Source organism: Castor canadensis, chromosome 8 (genome assembly GCF_047511655.1).
Source record: "Castor canadensis chromosome 8, mCasCan1.hap1v2, whole genome shotgun sequence".
Taxonomy (NCBI): domain Eukaryota; kingdom Metazoa; phylum Chordata; class Mammalia; order Rodentia; family Castoridae; genus Castor; species Castor canadensis.
Genome location: NC_133393.1, coordinates 138,590,997 through 138,607,082, shown reverse-complemented (window position 1 = coordinate 138,607,082; position 16,086 = coordinate 138,590,997). Strand labels below are relative to the sequence as shown.

Below are 16,086 nucleotides of genomic sequence, written 5' to 3'. Positions count from 1 at the left end.
TCAGAAGGATTTGCCCCGCTCAGGCAAAAAATAACCACTGAAAAATAACCATCACAAAAAAGGTCTGGCAGAATGGCTCAGGTAAAAGCCCTGAGTTCAAGCTCCAGTACCACCAAAAAAAAAAAAAAATCATAAAAACAGGGCTGGCAGAGTGGCTCAAGCAGTAAAAGTGCCTGCCTAGCAGTGTAAATTCAAATCCCAGTGCTAAAATTTAAAAAAAAAAAATTTAAAAAAACTGGAAATGAACATTTCTTCAGCAGCTACACTGTCAGGCACATCTTAGCTACTATCTTGAAGATAAGGAAACAATGTTAGAAAAGTAACTTAAAATGAGGACGCCATGCTATGCCTCTAGGACTTTCTGTGTTCTTTGCTTGTCTTCCTTCCTTCCTTCCTTCCTTCCTTCCTTCCTTCAGTCCTACTCTTTCCTTCCTCCCTCCCTCCCCTACCACGCACTCCCTCTCTTCCCTCCCTTCCCCTCTTCTTCCTCCCTCCCTCTTTCTCTTCTCCTCCCCACTTCTGATTCCTCCCTCCCTCCCTATCTATCTCTTTTGTGTGTTTGTGGGACTAGGATTTGAACTCAGTGCTTGTGGGACTAGGATTTGAACTTGGGGTCAAGGTCTTGCACTTGCTAGGCAGGCACTCTCACTAGAGGCATGCTCCCATCCCTGGATCTGTCTAATTTTAATGGACACAACTTTGGAACTCTTCCGCACTGTGCTATATTAACATTTCTTTAAGCACATTATCTTTTCCATGTGAGTTTTCAGTGTTATAGATCTGCAATCAGGTTCACATTGCAACTTACCATAACTCTTGATGGACTGAAAAGAGGTTGCTGTCAGGTAAACAGAACTGCTTGCTAACTAAAGCACTTTTTTTTTTTTTTTAAGTTGAGATTGCTTAGGTTTGAAAGCTGCCAATTCCAGGTCAGGCAAGATTTCTGAGAAACACTATAGTCCCTTTTTAAAAGTAGGAATAAGAGGGCCAGGCGCCAGTGGCTTATGCCTATAATCCTAGCTACTCAGGAGGCAGAGATCAGGAGGATCATGGTTCAAAGCTAGCCCCAGCAAACAGTTTGCAGACCCTATCTCGAAAACACTCATCACTAAAAAGTGGCTGGTGGAGTGGCTCAAGGTGTAGGCCCTGAGTTCAAGCCCTAGTATCGCCAAAAAAAAAAAAGTAGGAATAACGGAAATATTTACCATTTTATTGAAGTCAATGGAAAGAACTTGATGTACTCAAATGACTGCAAATTTTAAATCAGAGCAGAAAAATAGATATTTAGAGCTGGCTCAGAGGCAACACTGCTTCTTTCACCTCAATTAATTTTCAGGTTGCAGGAGCTTAGGATCTTCAATTTTTCCTTTTCTTTTCTTTTTTGGTAGTACTGAAGTTTGAACTCAGGACTTCATGCTAGCAAGGCAAATGCTCTACATCTTGAGCAACACCACCAGCCCTTCAATTTACTCTTTTTTCTTTTCTTTTTTGTGCTAGAAATTGAACCCAGGGCTTCTTGTATGCTATACATGTGCTCTGTCACAGGTCTACAACCCTAGCCTTCAATTTTCTTATTATGCTTTTCTTGGAATTTAACTAGTTTTGGCTATTTTTTAAGAAAATATTCCATTATAAATCATCAAGAATCTCCTTCTAGCTAAAAGTTGTAAACAACATGCTTTCATTTTCATCCTGATGACACTATGATTTAGAAATACTATAAAGGAATAATCAGCACTGTAAAGACTGATGTGTCATTAAAATCATGTCGGAATAAGTGGTTTAAACACAAAGACCTCATTATTGAGTATCTTCCTACTCCCCATTGTTATAGTGGAACAGAGAAGCAAAAGTCACCATTTGCTGAAATTCACTGCAGTAATAAAAAGCTGTTTTAAGCAGAAGTCAATAAAAATCATATGGATATATACACACCACATTTTATTTTACTTAAAGTATATAAACGTAAGCTGGGGGCTGGTGACTTGCATCTATAATCCTAGTTATTTGAAAGGCTGAGATCAGGAGGTCTGAGGTCAGCCAGGGAAAATAGGATGTAAGACCCCATCTCCAGGACTGGTGGGGTGGCTCACATGGTAGAACACCTGCCTAGCAAGCTTAGCAAGCCTGAGATCCTGAGTTCAAGCTCCAGTACTGCGGAAAAAGAAAAAAAAAAAAAAAAGACCCCCATCTCCAAAATAACCAGAGAAAAATGAACTAGAGGTGTAGCTCAAGCAGTAGAGTACCTGTTTTGCAAGCACAAAACCCTGAGTTCAAACCTCAGTACCACCAAAAATAAAAAATCAACATCTGAATTTTTTTTGGTCATTATAAGAATTAGTATATAATTATTATAAACTACATTTTTTATAGTTTAAATACAAGTTAAAATAGTCTTGTCTATATCTTTGCTCTGAGCCATTCACCTTGCAGCCACCTTGAACTCCAGGAAGAACAAGACTGATTGATAACATCTTTACAAGGAGGACTAGAGGAAACTGTTCCCAAGAACAGAACCAACAAAGTTCCTCAGGACAGACCACCTGCCAAGCAACAGTAACTTGCTTAGCCTAACCACATTCCTCTTTTCAAGTGAAGACAGCAATAAGAACTTCTGTGGAATCTCTCACAATGATCAACCAGGCCATACTTTGACCAGGACTATTTAATCATTGTGCATTCCTTCCACCCATGTGCAAACCTACAGCTCATGTCTGTACCCTGGAAGATGGGCTGATGTGCTTACTCTGCCTTTTCCCTCTGTGAACCTGTGCCACACAATAACCCTCCTTTCTCTGCCCTGTACCGTTACTTGTTTCTATTTGGCATAGTGGGGTGAATGGCCGACCCTGACATGTGCAACCCCTTGCTTGCATCCTAAAACTCCAGTTTCAGCTTTGGTAAGCTGCACCAGGAGAAAATGCACCCTTAAGATACTAGCCACTCACAGCTAGTGGAACCTGGATAGAGAGAAAAGATTGGATTTATTCCATGCAGCTGCTGGAATTAGTTTTATTCCAGGGAACTTTTATTTTTCCATTTTGGCCAGCATTGGCTGTTTGTTACCATCATTTGGTGTGGCAGAAAAAAGAACATTTGGATTCTGGGGGCCCTGAAATCTGACTTTGGTGAGTTCTCCCCAGTCAGTGCCTCTTGGGACTTCCCCTCTCTTTTTCCTGTTGTCTAAAGGTTCTACTGGGCCATTTTGTGGTGCATCTGAACAATCTGGGCTTTTGCCATTTGTGAGACAGGGAAATTTGGATCCCATTTGAGTATTTGAACTAGCTCAAGCTTCTGCTTTTTGTGACAGGAAGCTTGGGCTTTGGAATGGTTATAAACTAAAGAGAAAACCAGGGTCTTTGTGTTTGAGGTCTCTGTTGTGATTTGCTTAGGAATGAAAAGTGATAAACCCTAAGTCTATCTTGTTCCTTAGAATTCTAGCTGAGTAGACTATGAATGAAAGAAAAAAGAAAGATGAATGGTTCATCTAAGAGTGCAATCTGAATTAATTGTGTCTTTTTTGTTGTTATTGTACTAGCATTTGAACTCAGTGCCTTGCACTTGCTAGGCAGGTGCCCTACCACTTGAGCCATGCATCCAGCCTTTTTTGCTTTAGTTATTTTTTGAAGAGAGTCTTCATTTATGCAAGGGCTAGCCTGGACTGTAATCCTGATTTATTCTTCCCACATAACGAGAATAAGCATGCGCCACTGCACTGGGATTTGTATTGAGATGGGATCACATGAACTTTTTGCCCAGGCCAGCCTCAAACTGTGATCCTTCTGACCTCTGCCTCCTGAGTAGCTAGGATTGCAGGCATGAGCCACCATGCCTAGTGTAATATAATTGTTTTTATGTGTCATTTTGCATATGTCTATTAGTCTGTGTCTATAATGAGTGACTTGATGGAGGCTAAAAAGTCTGAAGGCTGTGGCAACAGTCCTATTGGAGGCTGACCCAAAACACTTCTCTCTAGCATTGACTAACAAGCCAGAGGCTGGTGGCTCATACCTACAGTCCTAGCTGCGTGGGAGGCTGAGATGGGGAGGATAATGGTTTGAGACGAATCCAATCAAGTTAATCAATAATTGGGTGCTGTGACATACACCTATCATCCCAAGCTACGCAGGAGGCTGAGATCAGGAGGATCCCAATTCCAGGCCAGCCGAAGCAGAAAAGTTTACAAGACCCCCTCTCAGTGGAAAAAAGCTATGTATGTAGGTACATGCCTGTCACCCAGTGATGGTAGATAGCTTAAAATAGGAGGACTGTGTTCCAGGCCAGCCTGGGCAAAAAGCAAGACCCTATCTCCAAAAACAACCAGAGCACAAAGGGCTGGAGCCATGGCTCAAGCAGTAGAGCACTTGCCTTGCAAGCACAAAGCCCTGAGTTCAAACTCCAGTACCATTAAAAAAAAAAAAAGTAAGAAAGAAATGAGCCTCTAACAAAAAGAATGCTAAAAAAAAAATAACATTCTGCACAATGGGATCTGCTCCTGGAACTCCTGAAAATAACTGACCAATGTACTGTGGCCACTAAATATCTGCATGTTCTTGAGCTCACCTTATATGTGCTAAAATGGATATTTTTTGGCATGCCTAATTTAAAAAACTTTTAGTGTATATATGGATGTATATTTGAACATCTTTAGAATGATTCTTATAAGTTAATGTAAAGACGTGATCACTTCTGTTATATCTTTTTTCCCTCTCTTCTCTTGCCCCCTGTAAGAAAATCAGTTACCCAAGGTTCTTATCTCAACCAGGTCTAACTAGAATGCAAACATTCAATAACTAACTCCCAAATTTAGGACTGAAGGAAAAGGGAAGTTTATGGACAATTGTTTTAATCTTTTAGTCTGTTACAAGTGTAATTTAGATTCAACTCTCTTTTATAATTGCTCCAATTAGCAAATGTGTTTTTGTACATTGTTATTGTAGAGAGAAACAGTTTAAGATTACTTTTCTTCCTGGGCCTTCATTAAAATACAATGCTACTAAGAGTGTTTATTTTACTTTTTTTTTTTAAAAAGCACTTTTGTCTAAGTTCCAAACTTTTGCAAATTAAAAGAAAAAGGAGAGAGAAAGAAAATGTTAGAGAATGAAAAATACTGAAGCAACTCATCTACATATGAATATAATATAATGCACTGTACTGTAAGCTGTTGACCATTAGGGGCGCATGGTGATAGAGAAAGAGTAAGTGGGAGAGGGGGGCATCAATTTGATTAAAGCACAGACCATACAGGTCTGAAGTACCGTGACACTCCCTTGGGCTATCAATATACACTTTTTTAAAAAACTGAAGGACAGGAGGGTAAAACAGGTCGTTTCCAGGGGTGGGTGCCAGTGCGAGGAGGTGGATATAAGGAAAGGGTGAATGGGTGTGAATATGGTGGATGTATTTTGTATTCATACACGAAAATAGAATGAAACCTGTTGAAAGTGTTTTAAGAAGGGGGGAGGGAGGATGAAGGAGAATGATGGAGGAGGTAAATCTAAAATATATTGTAAGCACATACATAAATATCACAATGTACCCCCCCACACAACTATTATATGCTAATACAAAAAAAGTTTTAAAAAAGAAAAAGGAGAAAAGAATCTGCAAGTAGATAAGAGATATAAGAAGGTATACAAATATATTTTTGGAAAAGAAAGTTAAAGGGAAAAGAAATTGCTTTGGAACCAGGTGCTGGTTGCTCACACTTGAAATCCTTACTACTCAAGAGGCAGAGATCAGGAAAATCAAGGTTCAAAACCAGCCCAGGCTGACAGTTTATGAGACCCTATCTCAAAAAAAATCACAAAAAATGGCTGGTGGAGAGCTCATGGTGTAGGCCCTGAGTTCAAACCCCAGTACCGCAAAAGAAAAAAGAAGAAGAAAAGAAATTGCTCTGGGATGAAAGAGGATTGTGTGAAATAAGGTTTGTCCTAAAGAATCATTCCAAAATGGAAAAAGGGTAGGATGAAACCTAAAAGCTCAGAAAAATTGCAAAGTGTATGAGTAGATCTCAAAAAGTACAAAAAAGATGGAGCTTATAAAAAGCTTATGTTATATGATCATGTTGGCCATAGTATAAGAATTACCTAAAGAAATTTCTAAGATCAAAATTTATGTGAAATAAAGATGTAGTAACCTTAAGAGCAGTATAACTGATAACATTGAGTGGGGTGACTTTGTTAAATGAATGACTGGTTTTCATGCACAGGCAAAATGTATTTATTAGATTTCTATGTAGTGATCTGTTTTTACTTTGTAATTTGTAGTCCTGAAAAGCCTTTAAAAAAAAAAAAGTCCATCCTTATAACAAGGTTTTATAGATCAGTCTTTTTTTTTTAATTCCATTTTAACACCTATTGGTGTACTGCATGTTGTGTGTTCATGTCTTTACTGTATAAGCATTAAATCCTCCTTTCAGCTTTATAACTTCCAAACTATAAACACCTACACAGAATTGTAGAAACCACATTGACATTTCCAAAGCCAAATCATTGCATGTTACCGCCGTTCAAAATGTACCGTTTTATTATATACTGTGTATAGTGAGAGTGTGTAGTCTTCCAGAACTACTTTAGGATCTTTGATCATAGTTTTTTTCTTCATAATGACACAGTAGTACTTACTACAATATTTAGTAAATGGGTAAGTCACTTATTAGTATAATATAAAGAAAGGGAATGCTTTATAAAACGATTTCATTTTCGATTTTAAGTGGTAATCTTAGAACTCAGCTGCCAGTGCCAACGTTTGGCTTCAAATATGTAATCATTAATGAAGATGTTGAAACTGTACTTTTAATTATGATTGGATAAGTGTTAATTGATTTTTGAAATTTGGTATCAGTTTCTAAGGATAAGTCTCTTGGATACTGTAATGTGTTTACTTAATCTTACTCTGGGAGGATTGTCTTAGAAATTTATTCTGTTCTTATAAAAACTCCAAATAGCAAAAATGCCACAAGATAGTTTAACATAGCATAATGATGGTGGTAAGGGGAAATGCATATGACCAAAAGATTAACATCATTGTTTCTTCAACTTTTTTCCATTATCAGTACTCCCCCCAAACCTTTTTTATTTTCCCTAATAGCATCCCAATAAATTTTAATATAGAAAAATAACTTAATGCACTGATATAGATCTATGTCTTAAGACTATTATTCTGATCTTAGTAACGTTTGATATTTTTTTTTTTAGTGGTATGGGGTTTGAACTCAGGACCTCAGCTTACTAAGCAAGCGTTCCACCACTTGAGCCACTCCACCAGCCCTTTTTGGTTTAGGTGTTTTTGAGATAGGGTCTCGTGAACTATTGGCCCTGCTGGCCTCAAACCAAAATCCTTCTGATCTCTACCTCCCAAGTAGCTAGGATTGTAGGCATGAGCCTCCAGTGCCTGGTTATGTTTGTTTTGTTTTGCTTTGCTTTTTGGTGATACTGGAGTTTGAACTCAGGTCTCCAGCTTGCAAGGTGGGCACTCTACCACTTGCACCAACACAAGTCCTTGATTTAGTAACATTTGAAAGAAATTGGCTTGGCCAGGTGTGGTGGCTCATGCCTGGAATCCCAGCTACTTGGAAGGCTGAGATTGGGAGGATCACAGTTTGAAGCCAGCACAGGCAAATAGTTTGAGAGACCCCATTATCTAAAATAACCAGAGCAAAGTGGGCTGGAGGTGTGGCTCAAGTGGTAGAGTGCCTGCTTGGCAAGTGTGAGGCCTGAGTTCAAACCCCAGTCCCAGCGAAAAAGAAGAAATTGGCTTCAAGGAAAGATTTTGTATTTTACCAAGTTAATTGCTTATGCTTTCTACAAATTTTGTCAAGCTTTGACTACTTAAAAATTGACCCTTTACTAAATCAGTTATCTGTTTATGTCAAAATCTTTTAAATGACCACTTTGCAACTATAGTTAAACAAGCAACTATTATTTTAAGTGATTTTAATACATTTAGTGCTATATATTATGTGGCTAGAAATATGTAAAGCTGTGTGTCTGAATTTATTTTGATGTGTAAATGTTTACACAGTTAAAAATGTGTAAATTTAACACATGTAAAATGACCAGAAATGTTCTTTTGTACAAAATGCATTACATCTAATTCTTTGTCATATAAAAGAGTCAATAAAACTTGCCATTTCTTCTGTATGTAATAGTATCATTCAGGTGAAACCCTGTCTTTTTGGCAGTCCTGATATTTAAGACCTGGCCTACATTTATTTGTCTTAACTAAATGAGCACTATTGTATATATGAGATGTACTTGCACATTAGGAAATAAGGCTATAACACTGTCCCCCAAACTTGTAAGAGATCTAAAATTTTGAGTTTTGTCAATGCTATACACCTATTATCTTCCTTAGCTAAAGATGCTAAATTTTACTGTAAATGTAAAATTAATGTGTACATATGACAGCTGTGGAGCTGTGATGCTAATTGCTCTGGTTTCTCTAAATGTTAAATGTAATTATGTTACCCAAGTATATAAGACTTCTAGGATGCAAAGCTTAGACCACTTTACCAAGCTGGTGTCCTCCAAATTAAATCCATTCGTGATGCTAGTCTCTTACAGGTTTGTGCCATGTGCTCCTAACTGTAACAAAGACAGCTTGATGGTATCGATATGTTGCTGTCAATCATAATTACAATCCTAAAATGCTGTATACAATGGAAATAACTAGACTGTTCTGTTAATTGCTAAACTGTTTTTCAAAACTTTTTTTTTTTCCTTCTACAGTTTAGTCCTTTTCTGGATCATTTGCATTGGGCTCATATAAGAGGATTCTTATAAGCACTTATTTATCAAACAAGTTAGTTTTTGAAATATCTGCTTTTGTTGGTTTTGTTTTGTATTTTCATTGCAAAACTTTGTAACTTTTCTGTTGACATCCTGAAGAAGTACAAGTTCTAAATAGCAATATCAGCAGCACTTTTTTCGAAGACGTCAGGACATCACCCATAGAACAGACAGAATTATACTTAGTAGTGGACTCCAGATAAGCCCAGCCTAAGAGCCACTCCTTCTAAAGCTTTCAGTTGCTTCAATTTGGTCAAAAAGGTCTTATTGGCACTGACTCCCACCTGAACTGCCTGTCACTTCCCCCTCTGACATGGGATCAGATCAGATAATACACAAGAAATCTCAGCCCAGCAATAAGGGACCATAAAAGCCAAATCACATGCTGGTTAATTGACGGATATCTTCAGAGAAAATTGATCAGAAACAAACAGTTCAGAGAAAACTATTCAGACAATGGGGAAAGTTATCAGAACCCAATGGAGTCACTTCTGCTAGTCCTTCCAAAGTAACTAAGCCCAGAGGTTATAAAAAAGGGGTTTTTATGGATGGCTACTGGACACTAAAACTGTTCCAGGAATCTCTGACAGAAGGAAAACACGTACTTTTGGCCAACGCCTTCTACTTTAGTAGAAACAAAAACCACTTTTCTATTGGCTCCGATGGTGTCTTTCGTAGTCTCTATATATACATATATACCCATGGAGTTATTTAAAAGAGGATGCCTGCTCAATATTTAACTGGATACCTTCTGATTTGATTTTTCTCTTGAATTCTGCTCTAAAATGGTACTTCTAGTTTTAGGCACAATCAACAGATTCTCTGGACTGATATATTTGAAGTATTGAACTTGAACCCCTCTTATGTATTAGTTTATTCCCAGACAAAAAACCTACAAGGCCAGATTGGCCAAAATCCTAATTCCCTCGAAAGTAATAAATGTTCAAATATAAGGGGAGACTTAAAACAGGTACTTAGAAATTGCTTTTGTTAAAATAAAATACACTGACTCCTTACTTGGGCATATAAATTAGCTAAAAGCAAGAGAAAACCTTAGCATCTCTGTCTCCATTTTGTATCTGTCTTTATTCAAGGCTATTCACCTTGAAACCACCTTGGATCCAGGAAGAACAAGACTGATTGATAACATCTTTGGTTTTTGTTTAGTTTTCTGGTGGCATTTTGCTCGGCAGGTACTCTATCTGCCTAGCAAATGGCTCACTCAGAGTTTGAGCCACTCTGCCAGCCCTGTTTTGGGTTGGATATTTCAAGAGAGGATCTCGTGAACTCTTTGCCTGGGGCTGGCTTCCAACTGCAATCCTCCTGATCGCTGCCTCCTGAGTAGCTAGAATTACAGGCGTATGCCTGATGATTTATAACATCTTTACAAGGAGGGATAGAGGAAACTGCCCCCAAGAACAGAACCAACAAAGCCTCCTCAGGACAGACCAAGCAACAGTAACTTGCTTAGCCTGACCACATTCCTCTCTTCAAGTGAAGACAGCAATAAGAACTTCTGTGGAATCTCTCACAATGATCAACCAGGCCATACTTTGACCAGGACTATTTAATCATTGTGCATTCCTCCCACCCCATGTCCAAACCTACAGCTCATGTCTGTACCCTGGAAGATGGGCTTATGTGCGCATTTTGCTTTTTCCCACTGTGCACCTGTGCCACACAATAGCCCTCCTTCCTCTGCCCTTTGCCATTACTCGTCTCTTTATTTGGCATAGTGGGGTGAATGCCTGAAGTTGATATGTGAAACCTCTGGAATTGGCTTGTGGTCTAGAATTCCAGTTTCAGGTATGGAGGAAGTACAAGAAACTGTGACAAGTTAAGCATGATGTGCTTGGGGTGTGGCCTTATAAAAATCTAAACTAATCTTTTGAGTTTGATTTTTATGTGCCCTTGGTTTTGATATCCTTGCAGTAATGGTTTCATAATACATACAGAAATACCACTTTGTGCTATTCCAACTTGTTAAATCTAGTGGTGTTTGAATCTCGTGTTTTAATTTAATTTTCTAATATGAAACTCATCCATTTTGTTAAAAAACAAATACCGTTCATACCAAAAAATATGCCAGGAAAAGTCTTACAATCAAACCTAAGTCTCACTGACTTCTTCCACCATACACCACACACACAAAAACCACTTTTATTAGTCACTTTATTTTTGGTGCTGGGGATTTAACCTGGGCCTAGTGTAAGCTAAGCATGTACTCCATCAGTGAGCTATACTTCCAGACCTTCTTAGTCTCTTTTTTTGGTTGTTTTAGGTGTTCATTTTGAGATAGGTTCTCACTCTGTAGCTCAGGCTGTCCTTGAATTCATCATCCTCCTGCCTCACCCTCCTGAGTGCAAGAATTACAGGCATGTACTACCACACCCATGCTGTTTCTGTTATGTTTGTTTTTAAGGTAGGGTCTCACTCTATACCCCAGCTTGGCTTCAAACTCACTGTATACCCCAGTTTGGCCATGCACTTGAGATCATGCTGCCTCAGCCTCCTGAGCAGCACATCACATATCTGCCTTCTCATTAGCTTCTTTATGCAAGCTAAACAAATGTATATTGTTTTTCTCCTTTTGTTCTGCATCTTGCTTTTTCCCATGTAAAAATGTATCTTGGAATTTTTCCATATAAGTAGAGTGATTTAAAGAGAACACATTACAGGACGCCAGTGTAATCCTAGCTACTCAGGAGGCAGAGATCAGGAGGACTGTGGTTTGAAGCCAGCCCAGGCAAAAAGTTCAAAAGACCTTCTCTCAAAAAAAAACAAAAAAACCATCTCTCTCTCTCTCTCACACACACACACACACACACACACACACACACACACACACAAAACGGCTGCTGGAGTGGCTCAAGGTATAGACCCTTAGTTCAAGCCCAAGTACCACAAATAAATAAATAAATAGAGCAGAATATATCATGTAGTGAACTTTTACTTGAGATGCTGTATTTTTCGGATAATCTACCTTTATGTATTACAAACATTTGTGTGCTTTTCAATGTCATTATTAAAAACAATGCTGGGGGATGGGAGCATGACTCAGATGATAGAGCTCTCGCCTTGCTTACATGTGGATTCTACCCCCTCAATCTTAAAAAAAAAGCTGGGGGTGTGGCTCAGTGATAGAGAATGATTGATCCTGGGATTCATTCACTACACAGCAAGGAAAATGATAAATAAATAAATACAATGCTGTGAACACTGCAGATATGCCATTTTCACGTGGGCACTTGTAAGATACCCTTTGTCATTTTGACAGATTTTTGCTAAAACCCTCCATAGAGATTAAAATCAACTTACTTTCCATCAGCAATGCACAAAAGAGCCTGTTTCCCCAAAACCTCACCAATAGTGTTATCTAACAGTTGGGTTTACAATACAATAGATGGGGAGTTTCAATTCGATTTTTTATTTGTACCACAGTCTTTCCATAGTCTAAGAGCCATTCGCCCCTATCTGTTGAAGAATAACAATGTTACAAATTGAAAATATCCGATAAGGAAGCTGACTTTAATGTCATTCCTGGAAAGAGGCCTTCTTTACGGGGTCCTACCTCTTATTTAGTAAGTGTCCAAGTGTGCTAGAAACACGAGACTATGGAATAGCTGTACAGTGTTACCATGTGAAAGGGGACTTCCACATCAATGACCAACCACACTTAATGGCTTTATCAAGCTTCCCATAAAGGGATCTGCCCTGAACTAGGATAAACCAGATTGCCCAAAAAGTATTCTCTTAACACATATTCACAGCTTTCCTGGATCTTATATCCCTAATTTGTTACAAGTTTATAGGTGCAATGGTGAATAACGAGACTAGATATGAAGGATCCGAAGTAAGTAGGGTGCAACTTTAAATCAGGTCTCACCATGATGGTATTTGAACAAAGAAGGTATTAAAAGAGAAGTCTGGAAATATCTTGAAGAAGAACCTGGTTGAGGAAATGGCCAGTGTGCATGATCTGTTTAAGACACAGGAAGAGCCAAGGGGCCATGGTACACACTACTTGGGGGTTTGAAGCAAGAGGATCATGAGTTTGGGGCCAGCCTAATCTACATAGGAGACCCTGTTTAAAAAACAAAACTACACAGGAATACAAAAAAGACACAGGAAGGGGGCCAGCAAGGTTGGAGAAGTACAGAGAAGAGAAGGAGGCACTGCAATCAGAGATCAACAGATAAGGTGGAAAATTTATGGAACTCCAGGTAAATATGGTCTTGGAGTCTCCCTCCCCCACCCTCTCTCATTGGTGGAGAATAACACTGCTAGGCAAGTGCTCTACCACTGAGTTACATCCTTGGCCCCCACATCACTACTTTTTTTTTTTTTTTGCAGCACTGGGGTTTGAACTCAGGGCCTCACACTTGCTACGCAGGCACTATTACCCTTACCACTTGAGCCACTCCACTAGCCCTTATCTTATGATAAGTTTTTCTCAAGATGGGGTCTCTCAAACTATTCGCCCAGGGCTGACTTCGAACCGATCCTCCCAATCTCTGCCTCCTGAGTAGCTAGGATTACAGGCATGAACCACTGACCCCCAGCTACATCACTTTTTTTTTTTTGGAGGTACTGAGGTTTGAACTCAAGGTCTCTCACTTGCTAAGCAGGCGCTCTACCACCTGAGAGCCACTCTACCAGCCCCCAACATTACTTCCTGATGTCTGGCTCTTACGTATGTCATCCTTGCTTCAAAGAATTAGAGACAATCCAGTGCTCCAGCCGCTCACATAAGCAGGAAGCAAACAAGCACAAAATACCCAGGCATACTTCGGCCATCAGTACAATGTTTGTTGTTAGTTCATAGCTCCTGGCAATAAGGGGACATCTCCTGCATGACTGTCCTCTTATAATGCTGCTTTTCCTGAAACCTCTTCCTTGGAGTGGCTGTGATTTGAGCATCTCAGGAGCAGTTCACCTTGTCAGTTTATTTCCCCATTTTTGATTGTCTCCCATTGCCAAGATAACCTTGAGGTGCTGTTAATTATAACCACATCATACACCTCCACAAAGACTCAAGCCCAGCCATTCTTGACCTTCAGATGCAGGACAAACAGCTATTATTTTCTCAATAAAAAGGACAGCTATTAGTTTCTCAATAAAAAGGATTGCAGAGATAATGGCTCTTCTTCTTCTTTTTCTTCTTCTTTCTGTGGAACTTGAGATTTGAACTCAGGAATTGATGCTTGCAATGAATTCTACCACTTGAGCCACACCTCCAGTCTATTTTGCTCTGGTTATTTTTGGAGATGAGGTCTCACAAACTATTTGCCCAAAGAGCCTTTCAACCTCAGCCTTTCAAGTAGCTAGGATTACAGGCATGAGTAGTTCTTCATTTTTACGAAAGTCAAAGATACTCTATCCTGTTTCTGAAATGAGGGACTGCAATGTGCAGTGGGAAACCGAGCCCAGGTTTCTTCTGGGATACTAGGCCAGCTACAAAAGTCTCAATGTATTAACCTGTTCTTCCTGCAAGGGCTAAACCACCAGCATCAGGGCAGATTTGCTACTGTGCACTGTTCTCTACCTACTGCTACCTTCTTCATATCTTTAGACTCTAGTCCCCTGTTGTCTCAAGTTTGTTAAAACCTCTCCTCCTCTCACAAAAAAAAGACAGAACATTGCTTACCAGACAGAATAGGATCGGGGAGGGAAAGTCCCCCAGTCTCTACCCTTAAGTAGTAATAATCTTGGCTGTCACCAACCTTATTGTACTCTCACTAAAATGCAGCTCACTTAGATAAGCATGTTGAGCCAGCCAGGGTGGTTCACACCTGTAATCCTTTTGGAGGATTTGGGAGACTGAGGGAGGAAGAATTTTGAGTTCTGTCTCAGAAAATAGGAAGCCAAAAAAAAAAAAAAGGGGGGGGGGGAAGGGAGGGAGGAAAGGAGCAAGGGAAAAAGGAAAAAAAAAAAAAAAGAAGAAGAAGAATGGCCCATTCTAACGGTAAGAAAATGCCCACTGCCATGGGCAACACACAGAACTGGAATCCACGAAAAAAGATCAGGCCGCTGTTCCAGAACTGACGAAGTGACCCTCAGGAAAGGTGAAGACCAGAAGACAGGAAAGAGAAACTGGCAAAATAACACAAGAGATATCACAAGCTGTTGGCAACTTGAGGGCTCTGATTTTGGAGGTGCCCGTGCCCAGAGAAGTCAACTTCCAGGGGACTTGAGCCAGATTCTCAAGGATCTGGACATAGCATCATGCTGCTTTTGGCATAAGACAGATCTGGGTGTGAATTCTGCTCTATGATTTGCTCGCACACAGCTGATCTGCATCTTAGACTCAACTTTATTATCAGGACCCATCCTTGTTTCACTATCACCAAAGAAGCGACTCCCCCAATATGCTGGCCCGTGCCGGGTCTCAAAGTTCCACCGCGTGTCCTGTGTCCGGACTCTCCTGATGTCCCTCTCTTCAGTGTCAGGGTGAGCGCAGGGCTGTTCAGCGCCACACCCTGCCTCCCTACATATACTGGGGCCGTCAGGAGCACATCTTCTTCTCATTGTCACACTTAGTCCTACCTCAAGACGCCCCCAGATAGGTCTGAGCTAAACGCCTCCCTCCCCATAGGAACGGTCCCCTGCTTGTCCCCTTGGCCCCGAAGCTCACCCTGCCCCTCACCTGATGTAGGGGAGGAATGGGTTGACGTGCCCAGACAGCACTGCGACCACGTAGGAGATGATGAAGGCGGCGGACGACCAGGTCACCAGGAGGAAGGGGACGAAGGCCATTCCCTTCAGGAAGCACAGCATAGCGCTGCTGCGGGACCGAGAGCTGCGCTCAGCTGGGCGGGTCGCCGGCTTGCTCGGGACTGCCTGGAGGCGGCGGCCACGGCACGGACAGCCACACGCGGCGGGACGGGAGGCTCCGCGACGACCCGGGCGGGCCCAGCCCCGGAGGGAGGGAAGCGCGAAGAGCGGAGCGAGGCTGCGGGCGGCGAGGCGGCGGGGCGGGCGTGGGTGGGGCGCGGGCGGCCCGGGCTTGTTGCGAAACCAGTGAAGTCACAAAGCGGTGGCCCGGCCCGCCGACTGGGAGGCGCTCGGCGACCTCCCGCGGACGCGACGCCGGGACGATCGGGTTCCTTTCGCTTTGGGTCGGGACCGCGGCGGGGGGCGCGCGGGGATGAGCCGGTGACCGCCCAGCCCGGCCGCGGGCCCCCACTCTTGCGCAACGCCGGAGAAATGGATTTACTCCTCCCCGTCCCGTCCCTCGCCCTCGGGGTTTCCGGGACTCTGTGCCTCGCTCGCGCACCCCCAGGGCTTCCCACCT

The 16,086-nt window shown here is 41.2% G+C and overlaps 1 protein-coding gene across 7 annotated transcripts in view; it reads right to left on the bottom strand.

Annotated features, from left to right (window-relative positions):
- Positions 1 to 15,795, bottom strand: part of Dram1 (DNA damage regulated autophagy modulator 1) — an 84,187-nt gene extending 68,392 nt beyond the window's left edge. For 4 of the 7 annotated variants that reach the window (XR_012450959.1, XR_012450960.1, XR_012450961.1 and 1 more), the window contains exon 1: positions 15,439 to 15,791. Coding sequence is in view for 2 of the 7 variants with exons in the window: in XM_020159821.2 (XP_020015410.1) it covers positions 15,439 to 15,569 (131 nt within the window). In the remaining 5 variants the exon portion in view is untranslated. Of the gene's footprint in view, positions 1 to 15,438 lie in introns of all 7 variants that reach the window. The other 3 variants (XR_012450962.1, XR_012450963.1, XM_074084245.1) reach the window with 1 other exon arrangement.
- Between the last annotated feature and the right edge of the window lie 291 nt (positions 15,796 to 16,086).